Raw genomic sequence first — 14,341 nt, 5'->3', positions numbered from 1 at the left:
CAAAATGAGCTGCTGGGACCCTATAATCCCCCGTGTCACCCAGTCTCTGTGCATTTGTACCCTTTTTTCTATGCTAGAATACTACTTTCATCATATTGTTTGTATGGTGCGAAGTAGAAATCTATTTTTCTGCTTTTGTGTAATGCTGGTAAACCCAGGTACCCTTCAAATTTTGTTTGCATCAACCAGTTTGTTAGGTACTCTGACCACTGACTGAATTACCGACTGGAGTACATTAACCCATTAACCAATTTTTTATTTCTAAACTGCATATTGAATTTATTTTGAGTCACTGCTGAGCACACATTTGTCCATGTGTTTCTGCATGTGTCTGTCTACGCAGGACAGAATCTCATTGCAGAATCTCAATATGGTCTTGACATCTCTGACCACAGTATCATATGGGAAGTCACACATAGAGCAATTCACTTCCTGTTTATTTTGTCACAGCAGTTTGCTGGCCACAGTTTAGACAGGTCAGGAAAGCAGAACAGTCAAGTGTTAAAAATGGGGGAAAATATTGACAGTGTGGCTACATTAAAGTGCTTCTGTATAAATGATATATATATATAATTTAATGATAGAAGAAACGCAAACTTCATTATTTTGTATTTTTTATCCTGTATGCATTGCATGAATACAAAAACCTTTTATAAACATTTTCACATAGGCAACTTGTGTGTTTTTTGCAATAAACGTCTGTTAACTTGTGCGCGTGGTTAAGTGTGGTCCGTTATCTTCTGTGGTTATTAGCAATAAAGTTAAACTCAAAGCCAGAAACTTAAAAACGTTTAAAGCAAATGTGTTATGACGCTGTTTAATCTAGAGTTCACTGGTCTGTCTTTTTTTTCCAACACAATATTCTCGCAGTTTATATGCGTCGTTAACAAACTCTAACACAGAGCGCTGTGCAGCGCTGCAGCATGGCTTACAGCGGCACGTCAGCGAATCTCATTAGTGGCTGTGGAGGAGTTTAGTGGGGGCTTACACTACTGAGCGAGCTCCTCAAGGTTGATTGGTGTCAAGAGAAGTCAGGGTTAAAACTGATTGAAAATACAATAGGTTTTGTCCTTACCTGGACACAGTTTCATTGATTACATTTGCTACTATGTGCTTTGCATGTACTGTATATTGTCAAAGGGAAGTGGGCCCGACACTGAGAATGTGAATTGCAAGCAGCAACCCCTATGGACCATTTCTGCTGATTCTGATAACAAAACTGGATATGAACAAAAACGTATTGAAAACGATGCGTTGAAGGATTAGAGTTCCTTGACAATTAAACACTGTGGAAACAAGTTGAATCTTTTAGGATGCAGGCATGCAAAGGAAATTAATGCAAAGTATGGAATGTCATGTTTTTTCTGTTTTCATTAAGGCGTAGAGTGTGAAGCTTTTTAGTTTAGCATGGAAGACAGGAAATCTGTCTTCTTGTTGTAGTCCTGCCTTGGTCCTTAAGGTGCAACTTTAAGACTAGACAAATAAACAGCTGTGCAAATGGTAAAGGGGGACTCCACCCGTTCTCCATTGTGGGTTTTTTAAAATGAAATGCCCACTCAACCATAAAAAACTGTGACGCAGGTCACCTCAACCTTGCACACATTCTCACACACGCAGAGGTGGAAGAGCTGTGAAATGCTGTCATATGTCAATTCTTGGACAAGCAGTGGCCTGGCTGTTCACAAGAGAAGGCCAAAATTCAACATATGACGCGTAGCTAAATTCTAACCAGCTAACGTTAACATCTTCACTACACCCTCTAGTGTCCTGTGGACAATAAAAACACAAACTAGCTCACCGTTAGCTTGTCTGTACTAGCAACTCGCTAATCTTCAGGTAACGCTAGCTTAAATCAGTTAAGGTTAGCGAGGTTAAAAATTTGATTTTTAGTAATATTTTTTGGGTAACTGACCCTAAAACCAACACCATGGGTTGAATTCGACATAAGTAGAATAAGTGGCATTTTAATAATTGTAGCAAACCTCTTTTATACCCCAATCTACAACAGTGGAGAGAAGTGCTTGTTAGATGGACCAAATAAAAAGTGAATGTTGGATCAATTTGGGATCACCTGCAGTTTTTCCCCTGACAAATGAATATCCAGCAAATAAATAAATATAGTAGTGTGTTAGTAGTGTTAAGGGAATGAATTGGGAAAGGTAAAGAGGAAGACACCGGAGACATGTTCGGTTAACGGGCTCACTGTAATCTCTTAATGAACTTCCATGTGTAGGAATGGTGAAAAGGTCAATGGACCAAGAGGATGAGCTAAAAAAAATGAGAGTTGGGTAGGATGGAGAGAGGGAACAGGGGATTAATAGCAGAAGACAGGGGTGCAAAGGGTGAGAAATGTTAGTTGTGATCAGGAAGCAGGGGAGGGGGGGGGGCACAGATCAAAGGATGTGCTGACCAAGTCTGACTTTTTGAATGGAGCTCTTGGTTTCATTCACTATCAAGAGTATAAAGACATTCAGCTCATATAAGTCACTCAAACTAACATAAAGTAAACTGCACAATAAAATTACACAATAATAATAAATAATAATAAACTGGGACATAACCTGACTTGAGTTTTACAGTATATAAAGAGTGATGTATATAGAGTCTTAGACACAACACATGCATGTGAGAACGCACGTACACACACACAAATTTGTTTCCATATGTGGCGACTGGTTTGGCAGCCTAATAAGGGGTCTGTCTGAAATCCCCTCGCCAATCCTCTGATGTCGTCAGACATTTGAAACCAAGCCAATGTCATCCACTTGACAAGTCAGAGGTCAGGTAAGTAGCCGCCTCATGGTAAGAAGAAATAAGCCTGACATTGAGCCTGTTGGTGAATGGGGAAAGTGCAGAGTGTGACTGACCTGCTGTCGTATGTCAACCCACAGTCGCCTTCATGCTTTGTATTGCACTGAAATGTATTGTCATTTCCATTTTTCCTCAGTGTGACCTTTGCATATTGCACACTCATAGTTGTTAGTGGCTGCTGCTCTGTTCCCAGAAAAGAAGCACTACAAAGAAGTGAAAACAGCTACCACACACTTCACTGAATAAACAAATGCTACATAAATTAGTTGCATTAGTCTTGACCTAAATGCCTCATGTGAAATGACACAGTATACTCAAAGGTATACATGCAACAGCTCAAATGCTTAAGAGATAAAGTGCTATCAGATACAGAATATATTTACAGAAATATCCAGATGCCACAGGTTTTTAAACTACTGTGTATAAATGTGGAAAATGTTTTAATTATTGCTCATCTCAGTTATTCCACCTAAGTGTTCGTATATTTCTAACATGCTCTGTTTGATGGGTGTTTTCTGGTTTTGTCTTATGCTGCTCAAAAACTTTGCTCATTACAAACATAACTTTATACACTATGTTTCTCTCAGAATATGCATGAACTGTACCTTAAAATGGCATGAGCTGTGCATTATCTGCAGAGATGTCAGTGTGCACGCATGTGTCTCCATGTGCACAGCTGTCTGTATGTGTGTGTGTGTGTGTGTATGTGTGTGTCATTGCACATACAGGGTAATCTGTGGTAAGCTGGTTTATGGGCTCGTCTGCAGTGACGCAGATATATGCGCCCTAGCTCTGCACTGATAGATTCTCCATGACAAGTAACCTACAGAGACTATGTGGCCTATACCCTACATCCTGACAGACATCTTACACGTTACATGTCAGGGATGGTCATCAGACAACATACACCGAATAATTAAAGTAGATTTACAAATAGGGTGTGTACTCTCAAAAGTTTTCTGCATGTCTGCCTCAAGTTTGTAAAGATTGAAGAGATGTTGCACATTTACCTGAGGGACCAAATGGTGCCTAACACCCCTAGCATTCCCAGCCCGACCTGTGAATGATCAGACTCCTGAGTAACTGTAATACAAGAGTGAAATTTGTGGTGCTATAATTCAGAGTGAATCATGATAGAATTACAGTTCACACAGCGCTATAAAAAACTGCAGAAAGCAGAGTCATTGTGCAGCAGCTAACGCATCCATTGTAACTGACCATAATTGTACCAGGTAAAAATTCATCATCACACTCTTCATAATTTCATCTTTCAGTTAGTTGTTGGAATAAGATGCACAGATTTCTGAGTGTGTTTATCCTCACTGCAATCATTAAACTGACCACTGAAAAAAAAGAGATGCAATACAGACAAGTGGAGGCGTTTGGAGAGCCAAAGGGTGCCGAGAAAGGGTTTTGGTGAAGGGTAGACGTCAAATCCGTCTCCGTCTCTTCTCTCATAACGCCCATTATCTAGACACGCCTCAGTCCCTGGGCTTGTGGCCACTCGAAGTAACTATGGGAAGCTACTGCATCTATTAGTGGGTGTGGGTTGTCAATCAAACCGACCCGCCCCAACGCTTCTCAGACGGGAAGCGCACTGTTCACAACTTCTCTTAGCAGTGAAGTGGGACCTCTGTGGCATCACGCAGTACCAACGAGCAACAAACGGCCAAAATGTGAGGGGAAAGAAGCCATACACCACTTTCTGAAAAGTAGGTGTGCAGGAGAAGCGTGTAGCAGTCATCAAAGGATGCGTAAAGTTTTCGTTACGCAGCAGGGACGCGCAATAATCTGTGCGTAAAAATGAGCAAAAGAGGACAGAAGTAAAACTTCTCCGGTGGGTGAAACGTTTTTGTTTTTTTTTTTTTTTACAAAATGGATGCTCCAGTTTGCCATTTGGACGAAATGAAAAGCTGACACTGTGAGGAACAATCATTTCGACGTTCACACTTGATGTACCAGAGTTTGGCGACGCGCCGGTGAGGAGCGGAGCGCTCAGCGGGGCAGCAGATGCTGAACAGTGACTAAGCCTTACGGCTGGAAAGCTCATGAATTGAATTTGTCTGGGCTGCAGACTTTATGTAAGAAGTAGGACAAGCACAACGCCGCCCAGCTAGTTCTTTCCGTCATGCGTACAGACGCATCTTGCTGTTATGATAGACATCAGCTCTGAACGTTCAATTCTACAGAAAGTTGCTGCTTGCTGATGCCACTACTCCAGCAGGAGTCAGTGAAAAGTTTTGTCGTTTACATCCTTCCGTCTACCTCTTAACATGGACGAGAGAGCTGCGGGCGACAGCTGCTCGGACGGGGAGACCATCAACCTCAGCGTGCTCAACTGGGAGCAAGTGCAGCGGCTGGACACCATCCTCACCGGCTCCATCCCCATCCACGGCCGGTGGAGCTTCCCCACTCTGGAGGTGAAGCCGCGGGATATCGTCAAGGTGGTGCGGAGCCGCATGGAGGAGAAGCGGATACACGTCCGGGAGGTGCGACTGAACGGCTCCGCGGCCAGCTACGTCCTGCATGAGGACAGCGGTCTGGGATGGAAAGATTTGGACTTAATATTCTGCGCCGAGCTGAAAGGAGAGATGGAGTTTCAGATAGTGAAAGATATAGTTCTGGACTCTCTTCTAGACTTCTTGCCCGAGGGAGTGAATAAAGAAAAGATCACACCAGTGACCTTAAAGGTAGTATAAAGAGTTACATCATATGATTTGCAAAGCAGAATTTACATTTGTCTCTAACTTTACAAACCTGACAGGAAACATTATGTATATTTTATTTCCATTCACATTCGCACACTGCTGAACTTATTCTATGCCTGTTTTCCAGCCAACGCACACATTTTCTGTTTGCAAATGCACTAACATTAGATGGAAATAAATCAGACAAATACAAGATTGAGATCTGCCCTGAATACCTCCAACCAGCACAGAGATATAAGCTTTCAAATGGTAAAAAGGTTCGTTTCCAATTCAAAGAGGATTCTGTCTAATCCAATTGGAGTCAGATCCACATTAATAAGTAGGCCTCAGTTACCTGGATACCGATGACTACCCAGGCTACTAATGGCCCACCAGCAGATGCTATCAGCAAAACATTATGACTAACAGACTAAATCCAGATTTTTATCTGGTGCAAATGGCATTAATGTCTGGTGTCTAGTTTGTAACATTTTTATGGAGTTCTCCATGTAAGACCCACAAATGGAATCATTCTTAGACATTACCATGGGTTCATATGTCTTGTAACCAGCTTTAGTGTGGTTTTCAGAAGAATAATGAAATCGTGTTTGATGCGCTGGTGCAAGAAGTAACAGGGTATTACTGCTGTGAAATGAGGAAGGAGGAGTTTATTAACAGACACAGGCAGTAGGCGTCTGTGTGGTGGAGGAAAAAAGAAAATCCGAAACATATTCTTTGTAACAATGTCACTCAGAGTTTGGAGAAAGAACTTATTCTGGACAATTGTAGCCCGTAATTTGCTCTGATTATGTTGCAATGGCTTTTACAGCTTGAATATAGTAAACAAATAGCCAAAAGCCAAACAGCCTCACTGCATGTGTATCTACAGACTCCATCAATGTCTTCAATTTCTTGACTTTCAGTAATTTCCTTGAAACTTGCACAAACCTGAGATGCTTTAGGATCAGATCAATATCACAAATGTGGTGACACCTGACGCTCAACTTTTGTATTTTTCAGGAGGCCTACGTGCAAAAGATGGTGAAGGTGTGCAATGACTCAGACCGCTGGAGTCTCATCTCCCTTTCCAACAACCGTGGCAAGAACGTGGAGCTCAAGTTTGTGGACTCTCTTCGACGGCAGTTTGAGTTCAGCGTGGACTCCTTCCAGATCCGCCTGGACTCCCTCCTCCTGTTCTACGAGTGCTCAGAGCACCCCATGGCTGCCACTTTCCACCCCACAATTCTTGGGGAGAGCGTCTATGGTGACTTCCCTACCGCCCTAGATCACCTGCGCAAGCGCCTCATCTGCACGAGGAGCCCTGAGGAGATTCGAGGCGGGGGTTTACTGAAGTACTGCCACCTGCTGGTGCGCGGTTTCCGTGCAGCTTCTGACAGTGAGATGAAACTGCTGCAGCGCTACATGTGCTCGCGCTTTTTCATAGACTTTCCTGATGTGAGCGAGCAGAGGAGAAAGCTGGAGTCCTACCTGCAGAACCACTTTGTAGACCTGGAGGACAGGAAGTATGACTATCTGGCCACGCTGTATGACGTGGTGCAGGAGAGCACGGTGTGCCTGATGGGCCATGAGAGGCGCCAGACACTCAGCCTCATCTCTTCGCTGGCGCTGCGGGTCCTGGCCGAGCAGAACGCCATCCCCAATGCTGCCAACGTCACCTGTTTCTACCAGCCGGCTCCTTATGTCTCAGATGGCAACTTCAGCAACTATTACGTAGCGCAGATTCAGCCTGTCTACCCCTGTCCTCCCTCGCCTCCTCTGCATTACCTTACTCCGACACAACATCCCATGTACGCCACCTGGTTGCCCTGTAACTAAACTTTTTGTCCACTGATGCACTTTTATTTAGCCGGTGGCCCGCATGAAAGGGAGGAATGATTATCTTTTTATCACGTCCTTGTGATGGGAAATTGAGGGAAACGAGAGAAGGAAAAACAGGAGACAAAATTAGAGCGCAGATAAAAGAAGAGAATAAAGGAAGCAAGGGGAATGAGGACAAGGAACCTGGATCAAGGCAGTGGGCCAGAGACAGGCTCTTCTCCGGGTTAGAATGCTGCAGCAGGAGGAGCTGAGCGCACAGCGAGAGATGCCAGTGAGCGAGGCTGACCCTTCAGTTTTAGGGTTCTTTCATCGGAGCTAAGATCGATTTTGTAGACCAAAGCACAGCTCTGCGTCAAAGTGACCAACAACCTGGATACGATGATATTTGTCTTGTCCGAATTACGACTCACAGGAACTCACGTAATAAACCATAACAGAGTGACATACATCCACAGAGAGTAACAGAGGACACACATGACTTGCTGAGGCTATTGATTTATGGTCAAACAACGGCGACCTTCTGACCTTTTCCATGTGCACTGTGTGTGTACGGGACTCCTTTTCACAGTCAATGCAAAATGAGGAACTGGATACTGTTTACAAAATCCAAAGATCTACTTTGATACTCAACTTTATCTGAATTCTGAGGGAAAAAAAGCAACAACTAAACAATGCATGCTTTATTTCTGTCCAAGAATAATTTTCTTTAAGTGCCTAGATAAAGCCTAAAGGGAAAGGATATTTTTGTGATTCATTGTCATAGAGAACTGTTGAGTTGTGTAATTGATATTTTCAAAGTAATGAATGTACTGTGGAAAAGACAGTTTACCTACAGCATGCTGAGTAAGGTCTCGTACACTGAGGGGGGCTTTGGACCAGCTGATTTTTTTTTTTTTTTTTGACAATGTTTAGTTGAGGACTCTGCTCTTATCTGCAGCCCTGCTGGATGAACACACATCCTGATTACCAAAGAGGAAGTAACAACATAATCTCATCATCTGTAGAGAGAGAGGGGGTGGAGATTGGATCAAAATTTCTTATAAGAGTAAAATAGATGCTAATTTTGAGAGAAATGTACAGAGAAAGAAAGAGATTTGGCAGCAATAGAGAATAAACTGCTTTTATATGCAGTTTTAATGGAGGATTGCAAAATAAGGTGGACCAGTGCACAGCTTGATAACCAAAAAAACTACTAAACACAGAAAGCAGATAATCTAATCATTTGTGGGGGGATTCAACACTCGGGAAAGAAATGTATTTGGATTTGTAAAAGTTCTGCCCATAATGCATTTCAAAAATAAAGTTTCATCACACTCTTTCAGCAACACGCTGAAGAGTTGCACATTAATGAATAGATCTGAGATATACAACTCAAGCTTACTTAAAGGTGCCCTGTCGAGTTTGCTCGTGAAAAACAAAAGTGTTAAGTGCACTTTCTTCCTTGCAAAACACTTTTTTTTGAATAATTGTAAATGTATCGCCCCATTGTTGCACATGTGCATCCTCATATGAATGCATGTTACAAACAAAACCAGGGCCGACTTGCAAAATCCTTGCCCCATAGTGCTACTAGTGGTCAAAAACTCTACAGGGTACCTTTAAGTTTCAAATACATATTAAATCATAAAGTAAAGTAGATTGTCAGTGAGTTTGAAATGCAATTTGAAACAGGTACAAACAGTTTTTCAAAACTACACTGGAAATTTTTAATAAAATTGCATATAAATTTACATAAAATGATCTTTTTCCATATTATTTCATGCAGTTTTACACATTTTTACATGTGTAAAAGTGTTTCCTCTCCATGTGTGGAAGAGAAGACGAAAACTTTCAAGAGACATCTGCAAATATCTGCAAACCACACAGTAATACAACAAGCTGTGTTTGTTAGAGGGGTGGAGGTTGGGTTGTGTATGTAGGGATGTAGCAGCAGTGCAGCCTTTGAGTAAAGGCATATACTGGCTATGTCAGTCAGAGGCCTAGTAGAGAAGAATATTTTTAATGAAAATGTGTTGCATGAAGCCCGAAAAGCTTCAAAGATAATGCAAGCTCAGTAATACTTGGCCAATGTATTTCATCTTCTCTGTAATGGAAAACAGTCAAAGTTTGGGATGTGTGGAAATTTGGGTGGCATGAGCAGATGACAGCTGTCAATATTTTATCTTTTCTTAGCGTGGAAAAGCACCAAACAATGGGGACTTAATAAAAGAAAAGGTCGAGTACAGATAGCCACATGTATATTTGAACAGCAATAAGACAAGTTCGCTAAAAGTTTGGTTTTTGTGACAATCATGAAAACAACAGGTGTACAAGAGACTCGGCATATACACTCAGACTCAGACATGTTGTCAGATCTCCTATTTTTCTATCAATCTCTATTTTTGTACAGTTTGTGTTTGGCTGATGTAGCAGGCAGATTCAAAGCTGTGTCGTTGAGTCTAAAAGTATTTTGTGGTGTGTGCGAATTTGTGTTTTATTTTGGCTGATGAAGAGCAGTGCAGGTGGACTCTGGTTATGTTGAGATGCAGATTTAACTTGTGCCCACTGTATGTGTGCTCTGAGCTGTTTCATGATTTTCTGTTGCTCTAAAGAGATTGTTTCACTGTTTGAGATGCATTTTTAACTGCCGTCCTGTTTGGACATGAAAATAATGATCTGATAATTGTGTTCAAGTTGACCAACTTGAGAATTAAAAGCAAAAAAAAAAAACAAAGACCATCAGACATGAGTTGTTCAGTTCATTTTCTGTTATCACTCACATCACACACACTACAAGCTACAACAACACATGATATTTCCATGACATTTCTTGGACATTTTACATTGAAACTCAGTTTAGGTGCAAAGCACCAGCATTTAGATGTGGTGCCAAGTCTCTGATGGTCATCTGCGGGTCAATGTCCCAAGGTGCCCACACAATCTCAATGGGCACCACTACTGCTGCCAGCAAGTGACAGCTGAATGTGGAGGATTTCCCCTCCAAGAGACGTCACGATAGGCGTCAGCAGTCGTCATCACACCGTTTGCCAGATTTCATTAGCTGTGAGTCTATTTGCAACAGCTGGTAGATGTCATGTATGACTACCAGCAGAGCCTTGGCCTCCAGAGACACTTGGTAACTGACTGAGTAGATTGGCTCCAGGTCTGCATTATCCTAATGCCCTGAGGCCTCAGCCTCCACATGTCACTTTCACTGCTGACCCTGAGACAGAATATTGTACTTTGTTTCTCTTTCACGATCTCTTTGATTGTTTCTTCTCTGTCTCGTTTTTATCGAACTTTTTTCTCTCTTGTTTAAACTTTAAACTAATTTCTTAAACCAACACATGGCTTTTCATGAGCTGCTGTGCGCAAGTCTAATGTCACTTGCATCTGGTTTGTCTGTTTTTTCACTGTGTCACTGTCAGTACAAAGCATTATGTCATCTTTACCTCCTGTTTTTTTTTTTGTCCTCACTCATTTCCCTTCATCTCTGCCTGCATGAGCTTCTTGATGAATTTAAGCAGAGAGAGATGAGCAATGGAGAGGAGAACAGGGCCAATGTTATCCCCTGTTAAGAGGGAGAGAGTGGACGCTAAATATAGGCCCCCCTCTCAGCCACTGTAAGGACATTAGCCCATCTGCAGAAAGCTGATTAGCCTCCCTCCATAAGCATGTGCTCAGTGCTCTGGTGTGGTTACCGCGGAGAGATTTACCGGCTATTGTACTGTAACACATACCTCCCCCATCTCCCGCCGTCTTTTAGGTCACTCTCACTGAAAAGGACAAAAAAAATTCAGTCCACTTCCTTATCAAGGGCTTAAAGGGAACTGAGAACAAGGGATTGTGGCGTTTAGTGTGTTGCACAACAAGGAAAAGAGCTAACCCAATAACACAGCTTAGGAAATGCGTTACTGTGTTGCTTTTAAGTTGTGTATCATCTTGACATTATAGAGAAGGGAGAAGTAGTTGCAACTGCGTCGGATGCTTATGTTGAAATCATAATCTATTCAGTATTGGTTGAACCTACATCTAGCTTATGAAATATTTCAGCAACTTCCTAATTTTTGGCATGGAGAACTCTGACACTAACCCTAAACCTAACTCTGTAAAGCACAACTGCAATTTGTTTGGAATAAATTGAGTGATGTAGAAGAAATATAAATTCTGGGATATATGCTTATTTGCTTTCATGTGAAGAATTACATGAGAAAATTGAACCCACTATCCTTCCTGTACGTTAACTATGAAGCCAGCAGGTGTTTAGCGAAAGGCTAGAAAGAGCTAGCCTTCCCACTACACTAACACCCATCAGCGCCTCTAAAACTCACCAAATACCACATTATATTATTGTCTGTCTGTACATCTAATGTATCTCATAGTTAATGAGCTTAAGAGGTGCTGGTTGGTGTTTTTCATTACCTTTTGCTAGCCTATACAGAGCCGGGCTAGCTGTTTCCTATCTTTATGCTAAGCTAAACTAAGTGGCTTGCTTGAAGAAGCTGTAACCCACATTAAGTATTTTATTAAGTCAATACTTTGGGACTGTACATGTGAAGCAGAGATCTGGGAATCCAACATCTGTTTAAGAACCCAGAGCTATGGACTGCCTTCAAAGACGACACTTAGGCCTATGTTTAGTAAAATACCGCAGCTATGACTTTAAGAAGAGCCATCAAAGAAATATGAGGACAAAATATTCCTTTGTGATTTATCTCTTCGGAGAAGTGCTGACAGATTTGTTTACCAGAGATTTACTTATTCCTAATTGTCCAGGAGGATATTATATCTATCACCATTCTGTTTTGGCAATAATTCTGACTGGAGACAGATAGATAGACACTAATATACTGTGCAGGGTGATCTATTGAGGCTGACTATTTGGAAAGTTTTTTTTAAAGTTAAAACATCATCCAAAATCTAAATTTTGTGATATGAGGATATGATTTTATAAATGAAATGATAATCACATTTGTAAGGGCCACCATGAAGAAACCTATCCTAACACATGACAGATTGTGTCTGAGAGCTGAAGGAGCTGTGGTGTGAAAAACGAGTGGGCTAAAGTGCCAAAGTGGACCACAGAGGAACCTCAGTCAAATTTTAAGTCACTTTTTATTCACTTGATTGAACTTTATTGTTAGTTTTATTAGTATATAGTTGTTTAATCAATTTAATTAGCTAATTATACCAATATTCCTCTGTGTGGGGTGCTTTTAAAACTGCTCTCTTGTGTTTTAATGAACAAACTCTTTCTTTTCTCACTGAACTCACACCTTTCTCTCAGGCTCATGTGTGGGTATTTTCACAGGCAAAGGTCAGATGGAGTCACATCACTGTTGCCATCTTAAATTGATTTGGGCTTAACAACAACAGGAAATGAATGAACACCAAAGGGTCAGTTAGCAGCTTGTAAAACGCTGGAATCACGGTTGTAGTGCTGACGATTTTCATTTGTGCAGAGCAACAGGACGATAACTTTATTCAGTTTAACTCTTATTTAGAAGCTTTTAACACTGGGATTGATAGCACATGAAGATTTGTGTCCAGACATGGAAATACACACAGGCACAGACACAAGTCCAGTGGGGTTATGTTGGAGATGAACCAGTTGGAGCAGCAGCAGGGCCAAGAGTCCATCCAGCTCAGCCCAGCCAGGGTCAGAGGTCACCGAGTAAATCAAACAACAGCGAGACAAGACTGTGAGAAACAGCAATGTGTGTGAGAGAGAGCAAAAGAGATGGAGGAACAGAAAGAGTGTGTGTGGGCATTTGTGTATTTGTGTTACAGGAATACTTGTGAGTAACTGTCTTAGTTTTCAGTGTGAGACATCTGTGGATGATGTTGCTTTTAGTGATTATGAATAGCAGCCATAAGCAAAACTTGATCCTCTTGATTATTAGACTACACAATGACAATAATTCATACTTGTGGAACAAACAAAGCACAGAAAGAGTTTTCACGTCAACAGATGCCAAACAAATGTCAGACTGTAGCAATAAATAAGACTCATCCCTAATCTTAAGTATTTATGTCTGGTAGTGTAAATAGTTTGGCCGCCTGGACCAGGGTCAGCACTGTTTCTTTGCAGTGCTAAAATGAGCTGCTAACAGAGAGAAAGACACTGATCGGTAAGCTGAGACATCAGCGAAAATGATTGGCTTGTTTTTTTTCTCAGTATGAACTGGAGTCACGCAGTAATAAATCCATAAATAGATCTGCTACATATCTGCACTCTGCATGCTTGTGTGCATGCATGTGTCAGCAAAACTCCTTTCAGTTGAATTCTGTGAAATTCAATTGAGGTTTTTGGTACCACTTTCCCAGAAGGGGCTCTTAACTAGAGGAGCGTTTTCACACCAGTGACTTTCAGTCCGATTAAATCAGACTCTGGTGTGTTTTTACCCCTTGTTGTGGTTTTTGTTTTGGAGTTGGGGGGGTGGTTGCTGTGGCAGATTTAAGTTCAGATCTGGTATTACAATGCAAACACAAAACCTTATGAACCAGTCATGCAGACATCCCAATTTAAAAAAAACATATGCACCAATCCTTCTCAGGCTGGTTGTGTTGGCAAATTTGACTAAGACGAATGTGTATGTTTTATTTTTGTTTGGTTTTTTGTTGTTGTTTTTTTTAAGTGCACAATATCATTTCTGTTAGTTTCTGATTTTTCTCTAAAGTCCAATTAATAAAGCCATTTAAAATGTATAAACCCTTCATAAAGGTTACCTTATGAGAAGGTGGTACCAGTTTTTAAATCAAACTGTCCTTGACTGCTGTAGCCTATGAAATGGTTATGTTTTACCACGTCTATGTTGTAACAATTCTGTTTTTTAGAGGCAGGTCTCGTCTCTCCTGCAAAATAACATCTGGTACACTGCTCTCTCTCTCTCTCTGTCTCTCTCTCTCTCTCTCTCTCTCTCGCTCTCTCTCACACACACACAGTCGCACCAGCCCACACAATCCCACTAAAGTATTGCCTCACTAGCACATAGTCAGAGCGAGAAGTGGAGAAGAAAAAATAG

The 14,341-nt window shown here is 41.5% G+C and overlaps 1 protein-coding gene across 1 annotated transcript; it reads left to right on the top strand.

Annotated features, from left to right (window-relative positions):
* Window positions 1-4,441: 4,441 nt before the first annotated feature.
* On the top strand, window positions 4,442-8,708 carry LOC139218153 (terminal nucleotidyltransferase 5A-like). Its single transcript, XM_070849709.1, has 2 exons — window positions 4,442-5,501; window positions 6,519-8,708. Exons 1-2 carry the CDS (start codon window positions 5,085-5,087, stop codon window positions 7,332-7,334), a joined length of 1,233 nt encoding a protein of 410 aa, XP_070705810.1. The 5' UTR covers window positions 4,442-5,084; the 3' UTR covers window positions 7,335-8,708.
* The last annotated feature ends 5,633 nt before the right edge of the window (window positions 8,709-14,341 follow it).

Source organism: Pempheris klunzingeri, chromosome 18, assembly GCF_042242105.1.
Source record: "Pempheris klunzingeri isolate RE-2024b chromosome 18, fPemKlu1.hap1, whole genome shotgun sequence".
NCBI lineage: Eukaryota > Metazoa > Chordata > Actinopteri > Acropomatiformes > Pempheridae > Pempheris > Pempheris klunzingeri.
The sequence above is the reverse complement of the archived record's forward strand: the minus strand, read 5'-3'. Positions and strand labels throughout refer to the sequence as shown.